This window comes from Plectropomus leopardus, chromosome 11 (assembly GCF_008729295.1).
Source record: "Plectropomus leopardus isolate mb chromosome 11, YSFRI_Pleo_2.0, whole genome shotgun sequence".
Classification (NCBI taxonomy): Eukaryota; Metazoa; Chordata; class Actinopteri; order Perciformes; family Serranidae; genus Plectropomus; species Plectropomus leopardus.
Genome location: NC_056473.1, coordinates 21,065,142 through 21,084,893, shown reverse-complemented (window position 1 = coordinate 21,084,893; position 19,752 = coordinate 21,065,142). Strand labels below are relative to the sequence as shown.

The window sequence follows — 19,752 nt, the reverse complement described above, 5'->3', positions numbered from 1 at the left end:
CTCGGGTAATAATAAAAATAAATATCAACTCTAATGATCTCTAATACTGTCTTTATTTTCCATTTTTTCCAATTTTAAAGGCTACAAATTCAGTTATTATTATTTTTGTTATTTTTTATTTATTTTTTCTGTTATGATACAATAATGAATATATGAAGATGTGATTCCTATCATAATATTTGTTTTTGAGTTCAGAGTGATGCGTCTGCTCGTCGCCTCCATCGATTCGCTCGACGCTCGACTCTCTCACTGTACACCAAACTCGCTGCGCTCTGACCACTGCAACTTTTGCAGAGACTCCTCACTCCACAGACATGTCGCACAATAGCTGAAGTAAACCTGTCACCGCGGCTCATCATCCGAGCCTCCAGAAATACACCGCAGCTCAGGTGGGATTTGAATCGCACGGCTGTCTCCTCCGTCGCTTCAACCTCGCGTCGGACCCTCCGTTTGGAAACGCCTGGATATGAATTATGAGCATTTTCCTCACTAATGAACTGGGCCAGTAATGCAGGAGACCGCGGCGACTCTCTCACCAGTGTTTCAAAATGGCAGATTTTCATTGAGTTTTGAACAGAAATCTCGCTTTATTTTTTGCCATGAATAACAGAAATCCTTGCACCGATGGCCCCTGTATACGAAGGTAAGATGCTTTTTAAAAATGTGCTGTTTTTCCCCTCTGTGCGGAGCTCTGTCACTGAGCCTACTGTATCAATTGTGATACAACTGAATTGCGGCTGATACGGGGAGAGAGATGCGTTGCACCCTCTGCTCTTTTAGTCAGAATCATTTAACATATATCCACATTTTATGATCTAAACCTACCACAAGTAGTCTGTCAAATGGCCCTGCAGCTATGTGCGTTATGCTGTTGGTCACAGTTAAAGAATAAGAGTAAATAGTCAGATTGAGCTGCCAGTCTGAGCCGTGTCCGTTAAAATAGCGCTGATAAGGCAGCAAACCCTCCTGAAAAAGGTCAAAGACAAACATGTGTGAAACATACAGTAGTCTGCATATTGAAAATGTTTGTTCCTGGTGGAAATTAACAGCTTATGCTTCATAAAGAAGGAATGAAACAAGGTCGGACGCCGATCGAGTCTCGCCTCTATTCACTCTCCTTCTTCCATCTCCCAATTATTTCACAGCGATCTTTAACACCGACTGACTTTAGATCTTTCAGCGCCTTGTGGGAATTGATTCAAATGTCTTTATTTTTCTTCCGGAAACCAAAGGCAAGCTTAAATACAGCGTATATTCGCTATCGCCGCAGCATTGTAGCTGTGACTAATCCGATTGAGAGAATGCTACCCCGCATGCTTCTCCAATTTGTTTGCTGTCATACAGTTTTTTAAATTGTTATTCTGAGAGAGTATTTCACACGCATACAATGTGTTTGTTTTGCAATGTCGTTGCAAGGTGGGTTATAGATGTTAAACAGTGCAGGCGGCCCATTATAATCTGTGCACGGTCCGGAATCTATGGGCTGCAAGTACAAAAATAAAACCAACAGATTAAATAGATTTGGAAAAACAGGGGCATTATTATGATAAGATTGCATGTAATTTAATGCTAGATTTTGCTTCAATTCTGCTGTAGTAATGTATCATTCAGAAGTAGCCTTGCATACTCACTGCAGCCTGCAGAGATGCTTTTCTGAATACAGAAATAGCCTTTAACAGTAATTACAAAGGAAACAAAGGCTTACATGTAGATCAGAAGCTTATGCAAACTGAATAGTAGCACAAAGCAAATGATGACCCTTGATGTTTCCAATATTTATTTTTGAGCAGCCTCATGTTTGATATCTTTTTTTACTCTATAGTCCCTCTGCTGGTGTTAAAGGGAACCCTTTCTTTTCTGTTCAAAACTACCATTGAGAAAAAAAAAACTATTGAAAAGTAATAGTACAATTTTAAAGTGCCATTATAGAAATATCACTGACAATAGTTGGTTCTAATAGGAATATTTAGGGTATTTAATAGGCTGCTGTAGAAGACACAGTTTGATGAACGACAATAACGTTGCTACAAACTCCTCCTCAGTGCTGTTATGTCACTATGGGAATATTGTAGTGATTTTTCATTAGGGGTGTTGAAGCTTACAGGCAAAGCCAGAGACGACGGCGTTCCAACATGAAAAGGAAAGTTGAAAATGAGACTCCTATGCAAAAGGTAATTAGTGTAAATTACATTCCCCGGCTTTTCCCTTCACTACGGAGAGGAGGAGAAGGGAAGAGAAAGAGGCGGCAGGGGGAATTAATTACCTTGCCTGTCCCCCTCAGTGTTGGAGAGGCCTGTTATGTAGTGCAGTCATGGAAATGACCAAAGTCTCCGGTGGAAAATAGGTTTTGGGGGGCCCTTTCATACAGACTGGGGCCGGCTATTATGGTGATTGCTAACCCTCGGCTACAGGGCAACTAATAACTTAAATCTATATGATGAACGTCTTCCTTTAAAGTTGAGCTTGTGAAGGAAAAACACTTTAGACATTTGTTTGTCATTTACGTATGAGGGGCTATTTGTATAAACACAGTTTAGATCAGGAGATAGTGATAGTGGTTTTTGTGCTTGTTTGAATTTGCGTCCATGTCTCTGTCTGTGCTTTTTTCCCTCATTTTTTTTTACATGTTTGCCTTTGGTCCTTCTTGGCCCAGACAGAAGGCTGTCAGGCGGTCCTGCTGGCAGGCAGGGCAGTGGTCTGATCACCCTGGGAGCCTGCTCTCATAACCCAAACTGACACCTTGATGGATGTCTGATGAACAGAACAGGTCCAGCAGCCCCCAGCTGTGGAAAAAGCTAATATTCACACACCGCCAAACCCCGTCTGCCCTCTTCCCTGGCTAGATATTGTGGCATGCTCATGCCTGCATGTGCATTTGTCTCTATCTGCGTATGTGTCAGCACACATGTGCCATCACCCATTTGTAGGGCAGGCCTGCAAGAGAATTAAAGCAGCTGCAGAGCTGGGCACCATGCAAGGAGGCAACTTCATGTGCCTCTCATAGGTCAACCAGTACTATTCCAGAGTGCATTCATTCATCCACGCCTGGAAAAATGGACAGAGTATGACTCAGAGGCTGATGATGATGATAGTGGTGACAGGCGCTGCAGCATCATAGGCAGATTAATGTTTTATCCATCCACACGGCCATTATGTGTTAATACCACTTTGAATTTCCAGGTATGGGGAATGCACTCTGCCCTCGATGAGGGGAAGTTCCTCTTCTGAGGACAGAATTTCTCAGAGACTGCCCTCAACTCTGTCTGTCTCCCTCGCTTTTCCCCTCACCCTTGTTTGGACCTGCTTGATTGATATCTTCCTCACAGGCCACGACCCAGGCTGAGACTCCAAGGTTGCAGCATTTTAAACTTTGATTAGAATTGCAGGAAGGACCCTGGGGGTCTTTGGGGGCCATGGCAGGGCCGCACCCCGTGGTAGAGTCAGGGGGAACCAAGGAGGGTCTCTCTTCCTAACTGTTATGACAAGCAGGGTGGTGTTTTTAGCTCTTCACCGTCCACAGTGGAGAAAGGCCCGGGGAGGGAGGATAGCTAAACAGATGATAGTTTAATGGCAGGAAAGAACAGTCATCACTCTGCAGATCCTTATAGGTGGCATTGTGAATGTTTATCTCGTTTTTCACTGTCACTCAGTGGGCCATTTTGATCTGTTTGTTGACCTGATGCATCACCTCGTGACTTGTTTGGAAGGCGGTTTGCTCAGAAAGGGTTATGAAAATGGATAAGCTGTCTTTACAAGTATCGCTTTTGCATTATTCAAAGCTTCCTATCTGAGAAAAGGAAGAGAAATCCAGTGTTCGGGGATTCTTTGTGCTATTGATTTGTTGAAGCATTTAGTAGAAGGAGCTGAGGCTTTGGAGGGAGATAGAATGTGAGTTTTGTGTGCGATGAGGTGTGTGTGTGTGTGTAGCTCTCAGTTGAAGACAAGGGAATATGTGAGCTCTCTGATGTGCTGAAATAGTTCACAGGTGTGATCTGAGGGTTTTTTGGAAACAGATGAGGGGTGGTGGGGGTGGGGGGTATGGTGGGGCATCAGCCTGAACTGAAATGACAGGTTAGTAGAGGCCAGTCTGACACAGGAGGCCCAGTCTTGAATATGAGCAGAATACTTCTGGCTATTTCAACAAGCTCAACTCTTCATATACTCTTTTCAGCAAAATTTCTCTGGAGTAAAACTGCCTCCAGTGCTCCGGCACATCATTCTTCTGGCTCTTTCTTTTTTTTTTTTTTTTTTGGAGGAAATTCAATTGAGATGCAAGGGGACTTTGCGATTCTCATTTTCTCCTCAGTCAGTAAGCCTCCTGTTTTAGTGCTTCTGCCATATGTTTCAGACCTCTCTCGGAAACGACTCTGAAAGCCGGGCTCCGAGGTCCTTGAAGCGGGAGACCACATCAATTGCTGACATTAGTTGGTTTTTATCGAAGGGGAAGGGGGGGAGGCTGCCTGGGATGGAGCCTCAACCCTGTCGACTGCTTACACAAGGCATTTCCGTGTTGGTTGTCATGCATGTGTGAAGGCCCTTTTTTTCCCCCTGCACTGTTGTTTCACACTGTGTATGGTGTCAGCTTGTGTGGAACAGCTGCCTCTGGCTCTGACTAGCAGCGGAACGACTCTGGGCTCTGTTAAAGAGAAAACTATTGCAACAGGCATCTTAGAGTTGCTTTCTGGCCTGTAATTAAAAAAAAAGTTTACATGGATTTGAATTGCAAATATTTGCATTTAAAAGCTTTAAAACACATCACAGCACCCTTGATTGCTGGCATTAAAGGGGGACACCACCTTAATTAAGAATACCAACATGTTATTTCCATTTAGTCAATATGTGAGCATGAGAGAAGTAAGTCTTAAACTCGTGATGTCAGTGGCTGTAAAGTCTGGAGGTGCTCCAGAGAGAATGAATGGGAGCCTGATTTTTTTGGATCCACTGAATGTTTGTTTTCTTCTTTAAACCCAAATGAGCTTTATTCTTTTGTAGCATTCTCAAGTCTGAAACAGAGAATGTACCCATATACTCAGAGCATTCCCCTTGTTGCTTTCACTGTCATCTATAACATCTTTCACCATTCATTATCTATGAAGCAGCTCCAGACTTTTTACCCAATACATCACAAGTTGAAGTTTTTGCACTCTAGTGTTTGGATTTGTTTGAGTTGTTCATGTTTACTAATATTTTTGGACTGTCTTAGACCATAGGAATAACGTATACATTTTGAAAATGGGCATATTACCCCTTTAACATAGTAACTCTTTCAGTGCATTTACTGTCTAACAAACCTACCATACCTTAAAAACTCGTTCTCCTCCGTCTATTTGAAGATCAGCATGAGAGAAAAAAACTGATGAACGTCCCTCTTAAATCTCAATAACCTCCTCTTCCTAAAAAAAAAAAATGTAATAAGCGCTCTTACAGCAAAGACGAGAGTAGGATCTGTTCTGAAGGTGCTGAGAGCCTCTGCACCTTACGACACATCCATTGCTTTGATCTGCTGCAAGAGCCACGGTTCAAACAAAGGTTCACATTTTACTGCTTCTCAACACAGTGCAGAGAGTGAATGAGGCCTTTTGTTAACTTGGGACGCTAAGCAGTAATTACACAAGGATTCCTGGAGCATAAAGGGCACTTCATTTTATGCTGAAGGTGTCAAATCGTTTTAAAATACATATATTTAAGTGAATAATACTGCATGGTGCAGCATGATCTGTATTTTTCTCACATGCCACATATTGCATGCTCACTTTGCAATCATCATTCGCCAATGACCCCTCCAATTCCCACCCCGCGCATCCCCACCCCACCCCCACATCTATCTCTTATCTGTCCTTCCATCCCGCTCTGTTTGTTGATAAGCCGAGAGGCCATTGGCCAGCACACATGGTGCCCATGTGACACTTCAGCAACAGCCTGATGGCCAGATTGGAAGCTCCCGTGTGTGTGTGTGTGTGTGTGTGTGTGTGTGTGTGTGTGTAAGTGGAGGCGGGTTTGAGAAGTTCATAGTTCTGTAGCTTTTTTGTTCTCCTTAATTATGACCCCCCTCCCCCCCACACCTACCCATGACTCCCCATCACTTCCCGCCTCACCCCCTCTGGCTTGTCTTATTGCCATCACTCACCCCCCAAACCACCCCACCAGCTTGTTTGTGGCGCGCATTGTCCCAGGTCTTAATCCTATTGTTTGTGATAATGTCCCCCCCTCTATAGCAGTCCACTTGACATCGCACTCTCTGGAAGAGCTAGCTGATTTGGCCTTTCAACTTGACACATCACATTGCACATACACATGTGGAGCTGTTAAAAAAAAAGTTGTACAAAGCCTCAAATGTGTGGTGCGAAGACAGCAGATGATGTCAGGTACTATACAGTTGGATGGTGAGGGCAACTACCAACACTCACAGCCACTTCATTTAAACAAAAGATTCTAACCGTCTCTTCATATTACTCGAAGCGCGGAGTGAAAAATGGCTTGCAGTTTTTAATCAAGCCTTTCATAACCCTACACATTTTTCCTCGTCTTCCAAGTGGAGGAGACGGGGATAGAGAGGGGGAGTGTTTACAGGCAGATATTGAAATGAGCAGCAAAGGATTGGACTACACAGTAAGATAAGGGCACTAAGTTTGCCATCTTTTATGACACTGTAGACACGCTATAGAAACAACTATGGACTCTACCATGTCCAGCCAATGTGGTCTAGATGCCAACCCCATCTCCACTGCTGGCTCCGGCCCCTCTCGGTCATGGAAGGGAAGTGGAGCGATGGGTGGCTGCTGGCGGCCCCTTCACAGATGGCTGCAGGTACAGCGCTACGCTTGGCTGATAACCAAAGGACTTCAAAGCTCAGACGAGCGCTCAAGCCCATTTCTGTCCAGAGCCAGGAGGCAAAAAGGCACAGAACAGAGAAAGGAGACGGCAATAGATGAGCACCAGGGTAGTCAAAAGAGTCAACAGGCATAGAAATGAGCAGCTTTTGCCCTTTCCTTTTTTCCTTTGCTTGCTTTTTGTGCAATATTTGCTCCCATGTTCTGTCTCACATACATTGAAAGATTATCTTCTTACTCCGTCTTATTTTTTCTCTTTCTACAAGCCTTGTAATTTTCATTATTCTATTACCAGTTATGATGACAAATCCCAGCCAGATATGGAAATAATATGTGGTGGTCACTGTTACAGAGGTTCATCCCTCCCTCTCAAGTCTTCTTTTCTTAATTTGGTTTAGACCAAATATTCTCTTAGGAATCCTGTATTCCCTGTGAATTTCACCAGTAAACTAGCAAGTCACACATCAAAAAGGAGCAGGAGGAGGAAGAGACAACACTGATAGAAATCACTCGGACGTTTTAAAAACGATAGTCCTGAAATATAGTAAAATTGTCTCTATATCTGTTTGATATTCACATATACAGAGAAAACGATTTCTTCGTTACCGCTGAAGGCTGGAAACTGAGCTTTTATTAGCTTTTAGGGATAATGTAGAGAGAGAGATGTTAAAAAGTAATTTATTCAATTAGACTATCCCGTGGCTCCTCTAATACCACTCCAGCACTGACATGAGAAAACGCTGAATGTCCTAACTGTAAGAAATATCTCCTCACAGCTGCACGCACATCTCTGAAGACATTTAGTAACATTCAGCTACAGCGTAAGTGAATGATTATGTTTGTTTAACAGCAGTTTGAGCCTTTTTGTTAAAAATGCAGTTTTTAGGATCGCCGGAGAGGTTTGAAGGAATGGTTACGCTTTTGGTATTCCTATTATTTTACTCTGAAAATGCTTTTTTCAGCCCTTTTATTTTAGTAGATTCATAGGATCATGCACTGTTTGCTTTGCTTTAACAAAACAGAAACAGTAGTGACATTTATGAGCGAAAATGTTCCTCATGCACTTCCTGATGTAAATATGGCCTATTATTCTAAAGTTCAAACGTGATAAAGTTGACAGGTTTCAGGAAGAGCAATAGCAGTACCTGTGTATGTTTCTTGGACCAAGTGTGTTGCAGCATAAAAAAACAGGCTGTACACCTTTTAGATCCACTCCTCACTTCAAAGCCTCAGGCACCATCATGGCCAGCCAGCAGCTCTGCCTGGCAGCCTTTTGAACTGACCCCTCCATTCAGCCTGAGAGACAGAGAGGGAGAGGGAGAATGGCAGAGAGACGGGGAGTGACAGAGATTGAAAAAAGTAAGGCAGAAAAAATGGAGGGAGGGAGGCAGTGAAGTTGGGGTGGAGCGATGAATACCCTCTTGTAGGGGGCCCATGGGCCTCAGGGGCACTTCCAGAGGTCAGGGTAGCTTGGGGGTGTGGGGGTCAGTGGTCTGAGAGGGATTTCGGTGGTGATGGTGTTGGGGGTCGTAGATCTCACCCCTTGTCTCCGTTAACCTGTCTCCCACTTGCATCTGGGATTAGTGTCATCCAGTGAGGCGCCCCTGATGGAGCCCAGCAGCTGCAAACACGCTCCCATCCCGCCGTCACTTTTAGAGAAGCTGGTCCAGAAAAAGGCCAAAAATTGACCTTTTAGCTTGTGGACCTGTTCTGTGCAAGTTTTTTTTTCCTCATTAGGTGAGACAGAGACATCATCTAAGGAGTTTCATAAGCATTCAACTTTAAGACATTTGGACATAAACATGGCAGCGTTAAGTTGCATCCATCTCAGTTAAATTAACCCATTGAAAACTGGGGCAAATTGACTTTATGTTTTTTTCAAAAACATGGGAAGAAGGCAATGAGCAATTTAAAAAAAGTTGACCAATTAATATGCAAGAAATTACTAAAAAGTACAAGAAAATTACCTGAACCAAAACAAACAAACAAAGCGGAAAAGTTTAAAAAAAAAAATAAATAAATAAAAAAGGAAATGGCCTGGACTGCCTAAAAGTTGTAATAATGCTCTAAAATAATTCTCAAAATATAATCATGATAATTCTGAATTTCTCTGGGCTTTTTACCTGACTTTTTTTTGTTTGTTTGTTTTGTTTTGGTTTTTTTCAAGTATAAGTCTAGTTTGTTGTTGTTTTTTTTTTCAATTTGCAGGACATTTCTTGCCAAGTTTCTCATTGTCTTTTCCTCCATGTTTTTGAAAGAAATCAAACCAATTTTCCCAAGGGTCAGAGGTTTAAATGCTTGTGAAAGGCACCTGAATGCAGCACAAGAAAACGACTTTCTGTCCAGGTTTAAAAGGTTTACCCTCATTCAGATCCGTTTAACATTTGAATAGCCCTGACAGAAAATACCTCAGTTAGGCTAACGCACTGCATTCTGTCTTTATTCACAGTAAATCATCTTACAGTATGATGAATCATTATTTACTGGCTTCCCACAGGTCATCTTTTCCATCTGTTAAAATCCCTCTCAGCTACTACTCAGCTGGGAGTTCAGAAGTAGCTCAGACCGCAGGAACAAACCCAAACTGGCAAATTCTTACAGTAGATGGATCTTGTTTCCTGTAATTTACTAAACAAAGTTTGTCATCATGCTTATAATTGCTAAAACCAACAACTCTTCTTCTTTTTGAACATGTTTACTTTTTATGCAAGCCAATTCAAATATGTGCTTCTCATACACTCAGTGTGTGGGTGTTAAACTGACGGTCAGAATAGCCATTTCCTGCCCATGGTTTTGGCTGCTATTTGCGACTGCGAGGACACTGTAAATATAATCGGCTAAAGCCATGATTTTCACGCTGAATCAGACACAGAGGGGCTGAGTTGGCTCACCGTATTTATTACCTCAGCTCTGTGGCCAAAAAGACTCAACAGCCATGTTTACGACACCCTGTCAGTTGGATTAAGGACACATATGCCATGCTAAATTGGTATGTGAGCATGTGTTTGTGTGCGTGTTGTAATCTTTTAAAAGCTGTTTGAATATATAGCACGGTTGGCCCTCCTTACATTGTCAAAGAAAAGACGAGACATAATAGGAGAAGCTACAGAAGGAGAGAGGGTTAAAGAGAAGACGACGAAGAGAGATTAGGAGATTAGGACAGTTTATCAAGCATGTATATGGATGAGTCACCTGCAGAATGATAGCTGGAGTGCATGTTGAGGCATTTTTGAAGGAGAAAAAAGGCATCTGTAGTCTAAATGAGTGATCTGTGGCCTTAATAGGCCCTGAGCACAGCTTCACACACACCGCTGAAATACCACACACTCTTGTCGCCTGGGGAGGCATGTGCACCATCTTCAGCTTGTATTTGATAGCACTGGGAGGTGGAGTGTACTGGGGAAGACGGGGGAGCAGAAGGCCAACTGCATGGGGGGGGGTTATTAAGAGCTCAGATGTGAAATGGATAGAAGTTGCCCTGTTTCAGCCTCTGTCTGCCATCTTTCAGGCGAGAAGTGGGCTTCATGTACCAGCATCAGCACTTAGGGGCCGTGTTCACCAAAGCTTTTTTTTCTGAGGCCAGCATATTTTTAAAAATTATTTTCAATGGGAGCACCACATATTTATGTCACACTAGTAACACCAGCAGCCTGGCGAGGTGCTAAGTGTTAATTCTGCATAAGTGCTGCTGGTTAGGCATTTTTTTTGTTTTTTTTCAGAGTGCAGAGAGTTGATAAATGTTGAACTTTGGGTAAAAACACCAAACTCGTCACTGTCACTTCAGCCATCCAGTCACAATGAAGGAGAGACAAATAGGTTACTGCAAACACAAATTGTCAAATCTGACATGAACAGGTGCTAAACAACAACAATGGAGGAGAAATCTGTTTATAAAGTATGTAGCCCATACTATGTTTCCTGAACACACACAGACCTCTGTCCTCTCTTCCTGCATGCTTTAGCCTTCCCTTTATCCAGAGCAGGTACTCTACCTTTTGCCGATTTGTTTACTTCCATGGATATTCCGTATCATAGCAACTAGACGCAATCAAAGCGTCTCAGCTGAAAAAAATACTTTGCCTCCAAAGGGCTCTCAAACACTCCCAGCTGCTCCTAGTGTTTTTGACTAGGGAAAAAAAATGCTTTTGGTGGACACAGCCCCTAAAGCACCCTGTGCCCTCATTTGAGCTACTGATCCTGGGGGTTTTTACTGACCTTTTGCTGATTTTCCCAGCAGCGTTTAAGCCACGAACCTGGGTGATTTTCACTGACATGGTCCTGCGTTTCCAGCGGCTCTTGTGCTACAAAATGTGGTTGTTTTTAGCCAAAACATGATCTTTTCTGAATCTGATTGGGATGTCTAACTGGAGAAATGGGACTTTAGAGTAATGAGTGTTTGTTTTTGTGATAACTGGATATTGGAGAGATAGGCCTTGAGTTCAGTGAGCTTTGAATTTTGGGGCATTTTGTGACAATGGGCACTCCCCATGCTATCCTGGTTACAAGCTATGAACTCGTAAGTAACTGAGAGCTGAAAGTAACAGCCAGTCATTGTATTTATTTTTTTTTGACCAGCTATACAGAAAATAAATGAGAAAAAATAAGAGTCTGCAAAGCATTTTTGATCCATGAATATCTTTTCCAAGCAACCCAATCCTCTTTTTATTTTAACCAGACATCCCTAACAGTTTGCTGTTTGAACACAGCTGTGTTTTGGAAATACAGGAAGTGGTGGCACTGCCTGTGTGTGATTGGTCCCCAGGTGCCTAGTCAGGTTGGACTGGTTCCTCTGTTATCGAGGTTCATCACAGGGTTTCGAAGGGGTAGGGCATCAAATTAATCCCTCTGGGTGTGTATGTGTGTGTTTTGGGGTGGTGGTTTAATGCATGTTGTTACTACAGAGCTTAGATTTAAGAGCTTTGACAAATAGGTGAGGAAGTCCTAAAAAAACATCAATAGTCACAAAGTGTCACTAATACAGACATGCATGGTTATAGGCACATGCCTACTGACACTTGCATGCACACATGCAGAGAGTTGTGTGAGCAGTGTTGGATGCCTCCTTGGTGGAGCAGGGCAGACATTTTTCGGCTGTCTCTGTTGGATGTTAATGCACATGCAGACTTTGACCCCTCAGTTCATGAACATACCCAAAACCAATTGTTATTAGTCCCTCGCATGGGACAGGGTAGGGTGGCAGGGTGGGACAATGATGCTGTCTCCTCAAAACACTGTCCAAGGTAGCGCTCACTCCAATGATGGATGTATTAGGAGGCGGGCCTGCTAGGCACAGGCCTAGGGGCCCAAGGGCTCAGAACACCCCTAAGCCAGAACATATGTGTGAAGGTGCTGTTATTAAAGGTGATATGCTTATAGGGAATGTATTTGGTGGTGTCTAGCTGTGAATTTCAGATAGCAACCAGCTAAAAGTTCTCCTGGCTTGAATTCCTTAATTTTTCATTATTCAGGAGGTTTTTATCTAGAGCAGATTTATCTGCAGAGGTCTCTTCCCCTCTGACCCCTAAAACATTCACTCAGAGGATGTCACAAAAACTAAACCATCATGACATATTTTAAGTGAGTGTTCCAATCTGCAAACCCCTCAGTTTGTCTGGAGGTATGCTGAGAACACTTTGCAACTCTTGCCCTTTACTCTGTGGGGAGAAACAACAGCATGTTGTACCTGCTCTAGGGAGGATGGGGGGCCTTTAAAACATCTGGGCCCAGGGGCCCATTGAGTCATAAACCACCTATGCCACAACTCACATGTTTTGTGCAACTGTCTGTCTTTGCCTTTAGGTTTTACCATCTACTGCTCTTTAGCTTTTCTTATTTTGAACTCCAAATAAATAGTTTACCAAATGCAAATAGACAGCACTCCAAAAATGTATTTAAGAGTAAAGACGATTAACTCACATATCACTTTAGATGTCATATTAGTTTGGTTAACACAAAGTCGAACCTAACAAAGTGCATTCATGGCTGGAATATATTAAGCAACCCAGGCATATGTAAATAACAAGGGATCACACAAAATCATGGAAATGTTTGGGTTTTTTTCAACATTTTGAAAAAAAAATGTTTAGTGATCATTTTTTTGTTTGAGAATGTAATTATATTTGTGTGTCCAGGAAGAGGTTAGACCTTTAAAAATAAAATTAAGGTCTCCATCTCTGAAAGGTTCCTTTCCAAGCCTCATTCTGATCCTGCTGCTAAAAGGAACCCAGCTCCTTGTGTGTGCATGTGTGTCTGTGCAGGCATGTAGCTGTGCGAACATCAGCATCATTGTATTTCATTTTGTGTTTGCATATTACCGCCTTTTGTCCTTCACTTACTGAGGCGCCATCCTTTCAAAACCTCAGGTTGCGGTATGTTGCAAGGACAGCAAACAAGGCCGCCATTCACATTCACACTAAAATCCTCATACTTTGTCTGTAGATTACAGCGCGGCACGGTCGGCACGCAACAAAATCCATACTGCGCTGGCCCCTCTCGAATCAATTTGCCATTGTCCGATGTTTTCTTCCCATATTGTACTCATCTGTGTGTCCCATCCCCATTGTTGTCTGTGTTGGGTTACTGTTTCTTGCCTGCAGTTCTCGTATGTTGATCTCATTACAGTACATTGTGTCCAGCTGTCATTGTTGATCCTAATGACATAAGAGGAAGTGTGGTGTGTTGGGGCGTTTCTAACTGTGTGTACATGATAAGCATTCTGGAGAACAGCTGCTTATCAGGTGTATGTCCCTGTGTGTCCCTGCAGTGTGCAACTGTAGTCAGAGAAGCATGATGCATTTAGTGGATTTCAATTATACACTGTTAAATCTAACAAGTTTGTTTTACTTAAAAGGAAAGTTAATTGCCCTGGAAAATGTAAGTGAATATAACTATTAATCTTAATTTACGTTTATTTTATATGTTAAGTTAACTTAATATTTAGTTATATATTTACTTCATTTTGTGACTTAAAACTTAAAAATGACAAGTTTAATTAAATCAATGTAAGTTTTAGCAACTTCAGTGAACCAAGTTTACTGTGCTATATATCTGTATTCTGCCAGTTGCATTTATTAATGTATTCTTAAACATTTTTTTCTTTGTCATGATCAAGTTAAGTCAGACTAACTTGGTTTTCTGAAGCTGCTAAGACTTATAAAAGAACAAGGTAATTTCACTTGTCACTTTTAAGTTGCAACAACTTAACAAATTAAGTAAATATAGCTGAATTTTAAGTTAACTTAACAATTAGATATAAAGTAAACATAAACTTAAACTTACTTTCTTTTTTCAAGATGATCAGTTTCCAGTGTTATTTTAAGAAAGATCAGTTCATCAGATCTTACAGTAATAGTGCAGTTACTGAAGCAACTCCCTTATGGTTGATCACGTTTTTTAGCCCCCCTCTTCTCGTTTTATGTAGCCACACACGAGACTTCTGCAAAAACAAATAGTCTTTCTGTTCCACATTCAACATTTTATGGGCATTTATTACTAGAGCTCTTTCTTTCTTTCTTTCTTTCTCTCTCTCTCTCTTTCTCTCTGTCTCTGTCTCTGTCTCTCTCGGTGGGAGGAAGTTGGGTGCTGTGCTTTGTACACTTGCTACACTCGTGATTTGATTAATAAGAAATCCAGCTCAAGCAGAGCCACTCTGCCCCCCCTCGCGCTCCCTCCTCGTCTCCCGCTCCTCTCCTCCACCCCGAGCCTCGGTTCAGCGCCTAGTTAGGCTGACCTGGCAGTATAAACAAGGCAAATGTTTTTCTCACTCCAGCCGTTTTATGACCACACTTAAAACTTTAATGGCGGCCTCCTTATCTACTGACAATTGCACGGAGGAACCAGGTTTTGGAGCTTTACTCAAGATTAGAGGTGTTAATATTTTAACTTTAACTACACAAGTTATTGTTGCACAGGTATAGGCACAGGATAGTTTATTACCCACACACTAACTGATGTAAATGTGAGTAGCTCTGTGCATCTCTTTGTATTGGTGCTCCTGTGTGCATCTGCTTATGTATCTATGCATTTGAAGTGCTGACCAAACATGTTATCTCACAGCAAACACAACACGTTGTATCTTTGGCTGTTTGCTTCCAGGAAGCGGAGAGTTGAGGGAGTGTCACGTTTACAGCAGGCATGCTGCTGATTTACGATCCGAGAAGTCCAGTATGTGTTTTTCAGAGACGGCATTCACATTTTCCTCTTACACTGTCAATATGCTAGATGGATATTTGCCCTCTTTTGTGTGTTTGTAAGACAGCGCAGAGAGACATGGCGAGCCAATTCCAACTGGTCAAATACTGTGGTCAGAATGAGAAAAAAGGCTGATGGAGCGGCAGCCTGCATGACAGTATCTCCCCGCGAGCTCGTCTGATGCATTATTCTATAAATAAGCAGAGATGAGAGAGCTAAAAAGGCAGACAGGATGGTCAATAGTGTCCGGGGGTGAGAGAGAGAGAATCTATGTCAAGCTCCAGCTCCCCTACGGAGGGCAGAACTCAGGCAGGAGGCAGGAAGGCCTAGGCTTCTCTGTGTGGACAATATGTTCCTCTTCAGTGGTGCATTCAATGTTGTGTTTTACCCCACACTCACTGTCCTGGCTACAGGTTTTCCACCAGTGGCGATGATGCTCCATGTACATGTATACAGATGGGTGAGAAACTGAAAGAAAACCTGGATAAATTAATGCAGATGCCTCCATACAAACTACAGGGGCTCTCTGAATGCTTTAGGTACAGAGCAGATGTGAGTCATATGCTATGGCCTTTGCAACTGAACATCTATGGAGAGTTTGGACTAACATTTTAATGCCAAGACACATCAAGCAAACATCACAGAACTACCAGCAATAAAAGCTGAATGTTGCGTTGCCTCACATCTTTGTGTCTCGGCCAAAAAGTTGCACTTGAACACATCGTTAAGACTACAGCCAAGCCAACTAACAGGCATGTGCTAGGCCTGAGTGAAAGGAAATTTCTCTCCATGCCAGTAGGCGGTCGTAGTCTGTATTCGTTTTTCAAAAAGGGGTACCGAAAGACTGACAGGATGGATTTGAGATGCTAGTTAGCCAGTTAGCACATTAACAACACAACCTGATGTTGGAAGAACAATTGAAATTTACTGTGCACTAGCAAACAGTAACACAACAAGTTACGAACCGTGGTGCTATTGAATTCACACCCTCTTGCCTTTATTCGTTTTGTTTGCATTCCTCACATCCACTTCTCCTCTCGTGCATGGAGCTGAACTGCCAATCAGAGACGCCAATTCAACATGATGAATTGGCTGAAAAATAGCCAACAAAGGCCGACTGGTCTCAACAGTGCGACACACAGTGCAAAAACTAGGGCGCCACACGCTCACTGATGGCCCAACATTGACCGTCAGCTTGATGCGCCTCGGCCCTTACACAGCACTTTCATCGAACTTCTAAATCAGAGAATGTCTTTTGGAAGAATGATGTTCCTCCAGAAGATTTCCCTAGAGAACCTACACGGTGAACTGAAGCTGTGCTGGTGGCCCAGTATTTTACAAAGACACATTATGTTGGTCTTCTCTTGAGTTTGTCTCCCATCTGTGTCAGTGTGTTCAGAAAAGGGATGGAGGTGCAGCAAGTAGTGCTCCAACAGAACAAAAAAAAGCAGCGAAGGGTAAGATAATGCTTTGTCTAGACAGTCATTTCATTAGCCCCCCCCCAAAGCCCTTAACCTCCAGTCCAGCAGGCACTGGGATGTCCAGTAAAGAGCCAGGGTCATCAGTGCGTCTCTGGTGGTGTCGGTAGCCATTAGGCCTCAGCAAGTAGTCCAAATATATCCAGGACAGGGAACATAAACCAGACAGACCTAACAGCTTTCTCTGGATTGTCTCCTAGGTGACGGCAGGGGTATATTTATTTATGAACTGGATCTCATGCATTTTTGCCATTACATTTCTTTTTATGTAAATCCCTAAATCATTTTACATCCTGATTTGTATGACGCAAAGAACTTTGAGGAGAGGCCTGGATGGGTTGAATGAAAAGCAGCTTTTATATTAAAAGACTATTTGTAATTACAAAGGACTTCTTGGCAGGTTTGGTGGTGTCTAAAGGCGTCCTCATCAATACTCTCTGTCATGTTGTCAGCAGAGTATAAATGACGGGTTTAATAAAAGAGAGTAAACAGAAGCAGGTCACAGGCTAGAATGCGAGGGCCACTCATGGCCCCGCTCTCCACGCTCTATTCTCCTTCCCTCCCTTTCAGTCCATCTCTCGCCCTCACATGGCATGCAGAACGGCCCTGATCCTCCCAAAAAGAAGATTAACAAACCCCTGACAGAGAAGTAATCTCTCTGAAAACATTGACTCCTACCATTTCAACATGCTGCTTCTAAACAGTGGAAAATGCCTCTCTGGTATGCTTAATTGCAGTATGCGGGACACACAGTGCTCCTTTAGGTATGCTAAATGGAAAGCCTTGGCTACTGAAGGCATTCCAACATTGTAAATGTGCAACAATGGACCTTTACTGTTTTGCACTTGGCATAGGGTTCAGAAATTCAAATAAACTTCAAGAGGACATTTTCAAGGGAAGGCCTTTTGCAATGGGCTGTTTCTGACAACAGTATAGAGGGTTGGGCTGTTCAGATTCTACATCATAAACATGTTTGAACCTCTGTTTGGATGAAGAGTGATTCATGAGGACTGGGGCTGCTTTCCCAATGAAGCATAATTGGTCACATTGTTGCCTGTGTATGTTGTCATGAGATAACATTCCAGCCATTTGACCTCTTACTTTTGGTCCATTTAATTACTTATCTGTGTTATGCATGTTGCTCTAAACTGTGGTGCTGTTTGTGCAGCTTTGAGTTTTGTGGCAAAAACCAGCTGTGCAGAGGGCGAATTACAAGAAACGTCCTATGCATTCCTAAATATTTTCCCCCAGTTTAGATGAACACTGTGTGGCCTTCAGTTCAATCCACCATGCAGGCGATGTCAAGTGAACTCTTTGACCATAGCGTTAAAACTGACAGAGAGTCAATGAGTGACTAAGATCAGGGTTGAGGAGGAATTCATGTGAGGCTAATGCATAGAGCAGCGAGCCTCAATCTGGCCTTGTAAAACCCCGCACTATCCATAATCATGCTGGCAGATATGTAATGCTGGAAAATTCCATAAGAGGAACAAGCAGGCTCTGTGTCTGTCCATCCATCTTTTTGTCCGTCAGTCTGTGCCTGTGATTATCCTGTGAGGCTCTCAGTCACACGCAGTTGACGCTGCTCTGTGACGCAACCCATCATTCAAATTATTTTTAGTGTAAAGTCCAGGCACAGGAATTGGTAATCCAAGGAGTGACATCTGGCCTTCAGGGCTTATGTGATTAGCAGGGAGCCTTGCCCCTAATAGCGGAGCGGACGATCTTCATTACCCCTCTGGACTGGTATACAGGAGCAGTCATGAAATGGCTAGGTGTGGGCAGTTAAAGGAAAAAGATTTGTGCGGATATGGTGGCTGAGGCTTTAGTATTACAAAAAGCAAGGAGGTGCTGTGCTTCATCAGCTGCTGTACATTGAGCCCCCTAATGTGCACTGCAGCTTCAATCCTGCAGCATTAAGGCTAAGACCAGATGACCATGCAGATAACTCGTAAGTCCGAGCAAGGCCACAGAGCAACTATACAATTCTTAAAAGGAGATAGAAGAGAGGTTAGGAGAGTTAAAAGAAAAACAAATGAGGCAAAGTATAGTGGAGGGCTGCCAACTTCCTACTGAATTAATCATCATCAGCACTCAAAGGGCTAATAATGACAAAGTGACCAGGCATGTCCCCTCCTCTCTCGCTTTCTGTCCGCAGCAGCAAGCCCACAATTATGAAAGTCCTCCCATCTTGGAGGAAAATGCTCCTCTAATTATCTCTGAACACAACAACACTTCCCAGCTTTCAAGATGTCTATTAAACACACAAAAGCTGCATTTTTTTCCCTCTCCAGCAGCAAACAAAGTTTAAGGGCTGTTTGCATGATTTTGTTAGTGTTTCATTCTTTGATTCCTGCTTCAGTCGATCAACAGCAAGGCCTTATTGTGTGGGCGTTGGCACGGCCAGGTGGAAGCTCTTAGTTTGTTAGCAGTAAACTAATTTTGGGTTTACTGGAAACTATTTAAACATAGCATTACGACAAGTCTTGTATAATCTTCCATGTGCTGTAATAATCATTTCAATGCTACAAACAAGCCTGTTTGCAAAGCGAGAGATAAAGAAAGGGACTATTTTTGGGCAGTTGTTTGCTTGGAGAAGCTTTTGCTTATTCTGAGGCAGCTTGTTCCCAGGAGTTCAGAGCACAGCCTCGCTGCAGTTTTGCTTTTGTTTTGTTGTCTTCGGGATCTGTAGTTGAAAGGGAGTTCAGTGGCCCTCTCCTGCTCTCATAGTTACTTGAACGCAATCTCTTCCACCACCTTCCCTAAAGTGAGTAATTGTGTATCAATAAATGCAAGGCTCAGCTGTGTAACGGGGAAGGAAATTGCGATCATTCCTTGAGACTTTTTCTGCGGGACTGTTTTTGTGTACAGTTTTGTGTTGCTCCGCTGTCTCTGTGGAGTGTCCCATGAAAGGGTATTCTTTTAGTATTCACTCAGCCTATTTACTTTGCTGCAGATGGGAACTGTGGGGAAATGGCATTTCCTCTGCATGAATCAGTGGTTTGCATAAGTACTAAATCTAAACCTGCTTATCTTTCTGCTAAACATTCTGGCTTTTATTTATGATATACAACAATATTAAAAATAACACTGAATTGTTTTAGGAAAACAATCTCTTTCCCACGAGTTTTAGTGACACTGTATCTGAATAAAAATTATATACTAGATGACAGACATAGAGACAGTTTAATGCCAAAGCCACAAATGCTTAGTGACATTGTGAAGGTTGTTTAACCCTTTAAACCTGAGCAAAT

General features: G+C 42.6%; 1 protein-coding gene across 4 annotated transcripts in view; it reads left to right on the top strand.

Moving 5' to 3' along the window:
* Positions 1 to 313: 313 nt before the first annotated feature.
* The window catches only part of hipk2 (homeodomain interacting protein kinase 2), an 83,623-nt gene continuing 64,184 nt past the window's right edge, over positions 314 to 19,752 (top strand). For all 4 annotated transcript variants that reach the window (XM_042495598.1, XM_042495596.1, XM_042495595.1 and 1 more), the window contains exon 1: positions 314 to 643. In XM_042495598.1, the coding sequence (XP_042351532.1) occupies positions 625 to 643 (19 nt within the window). In that variant the 5' untranslated portion in view covers positions 314 to 624. The remainder of the gene's footprint in view (positions 644 to 19,752) is intronic.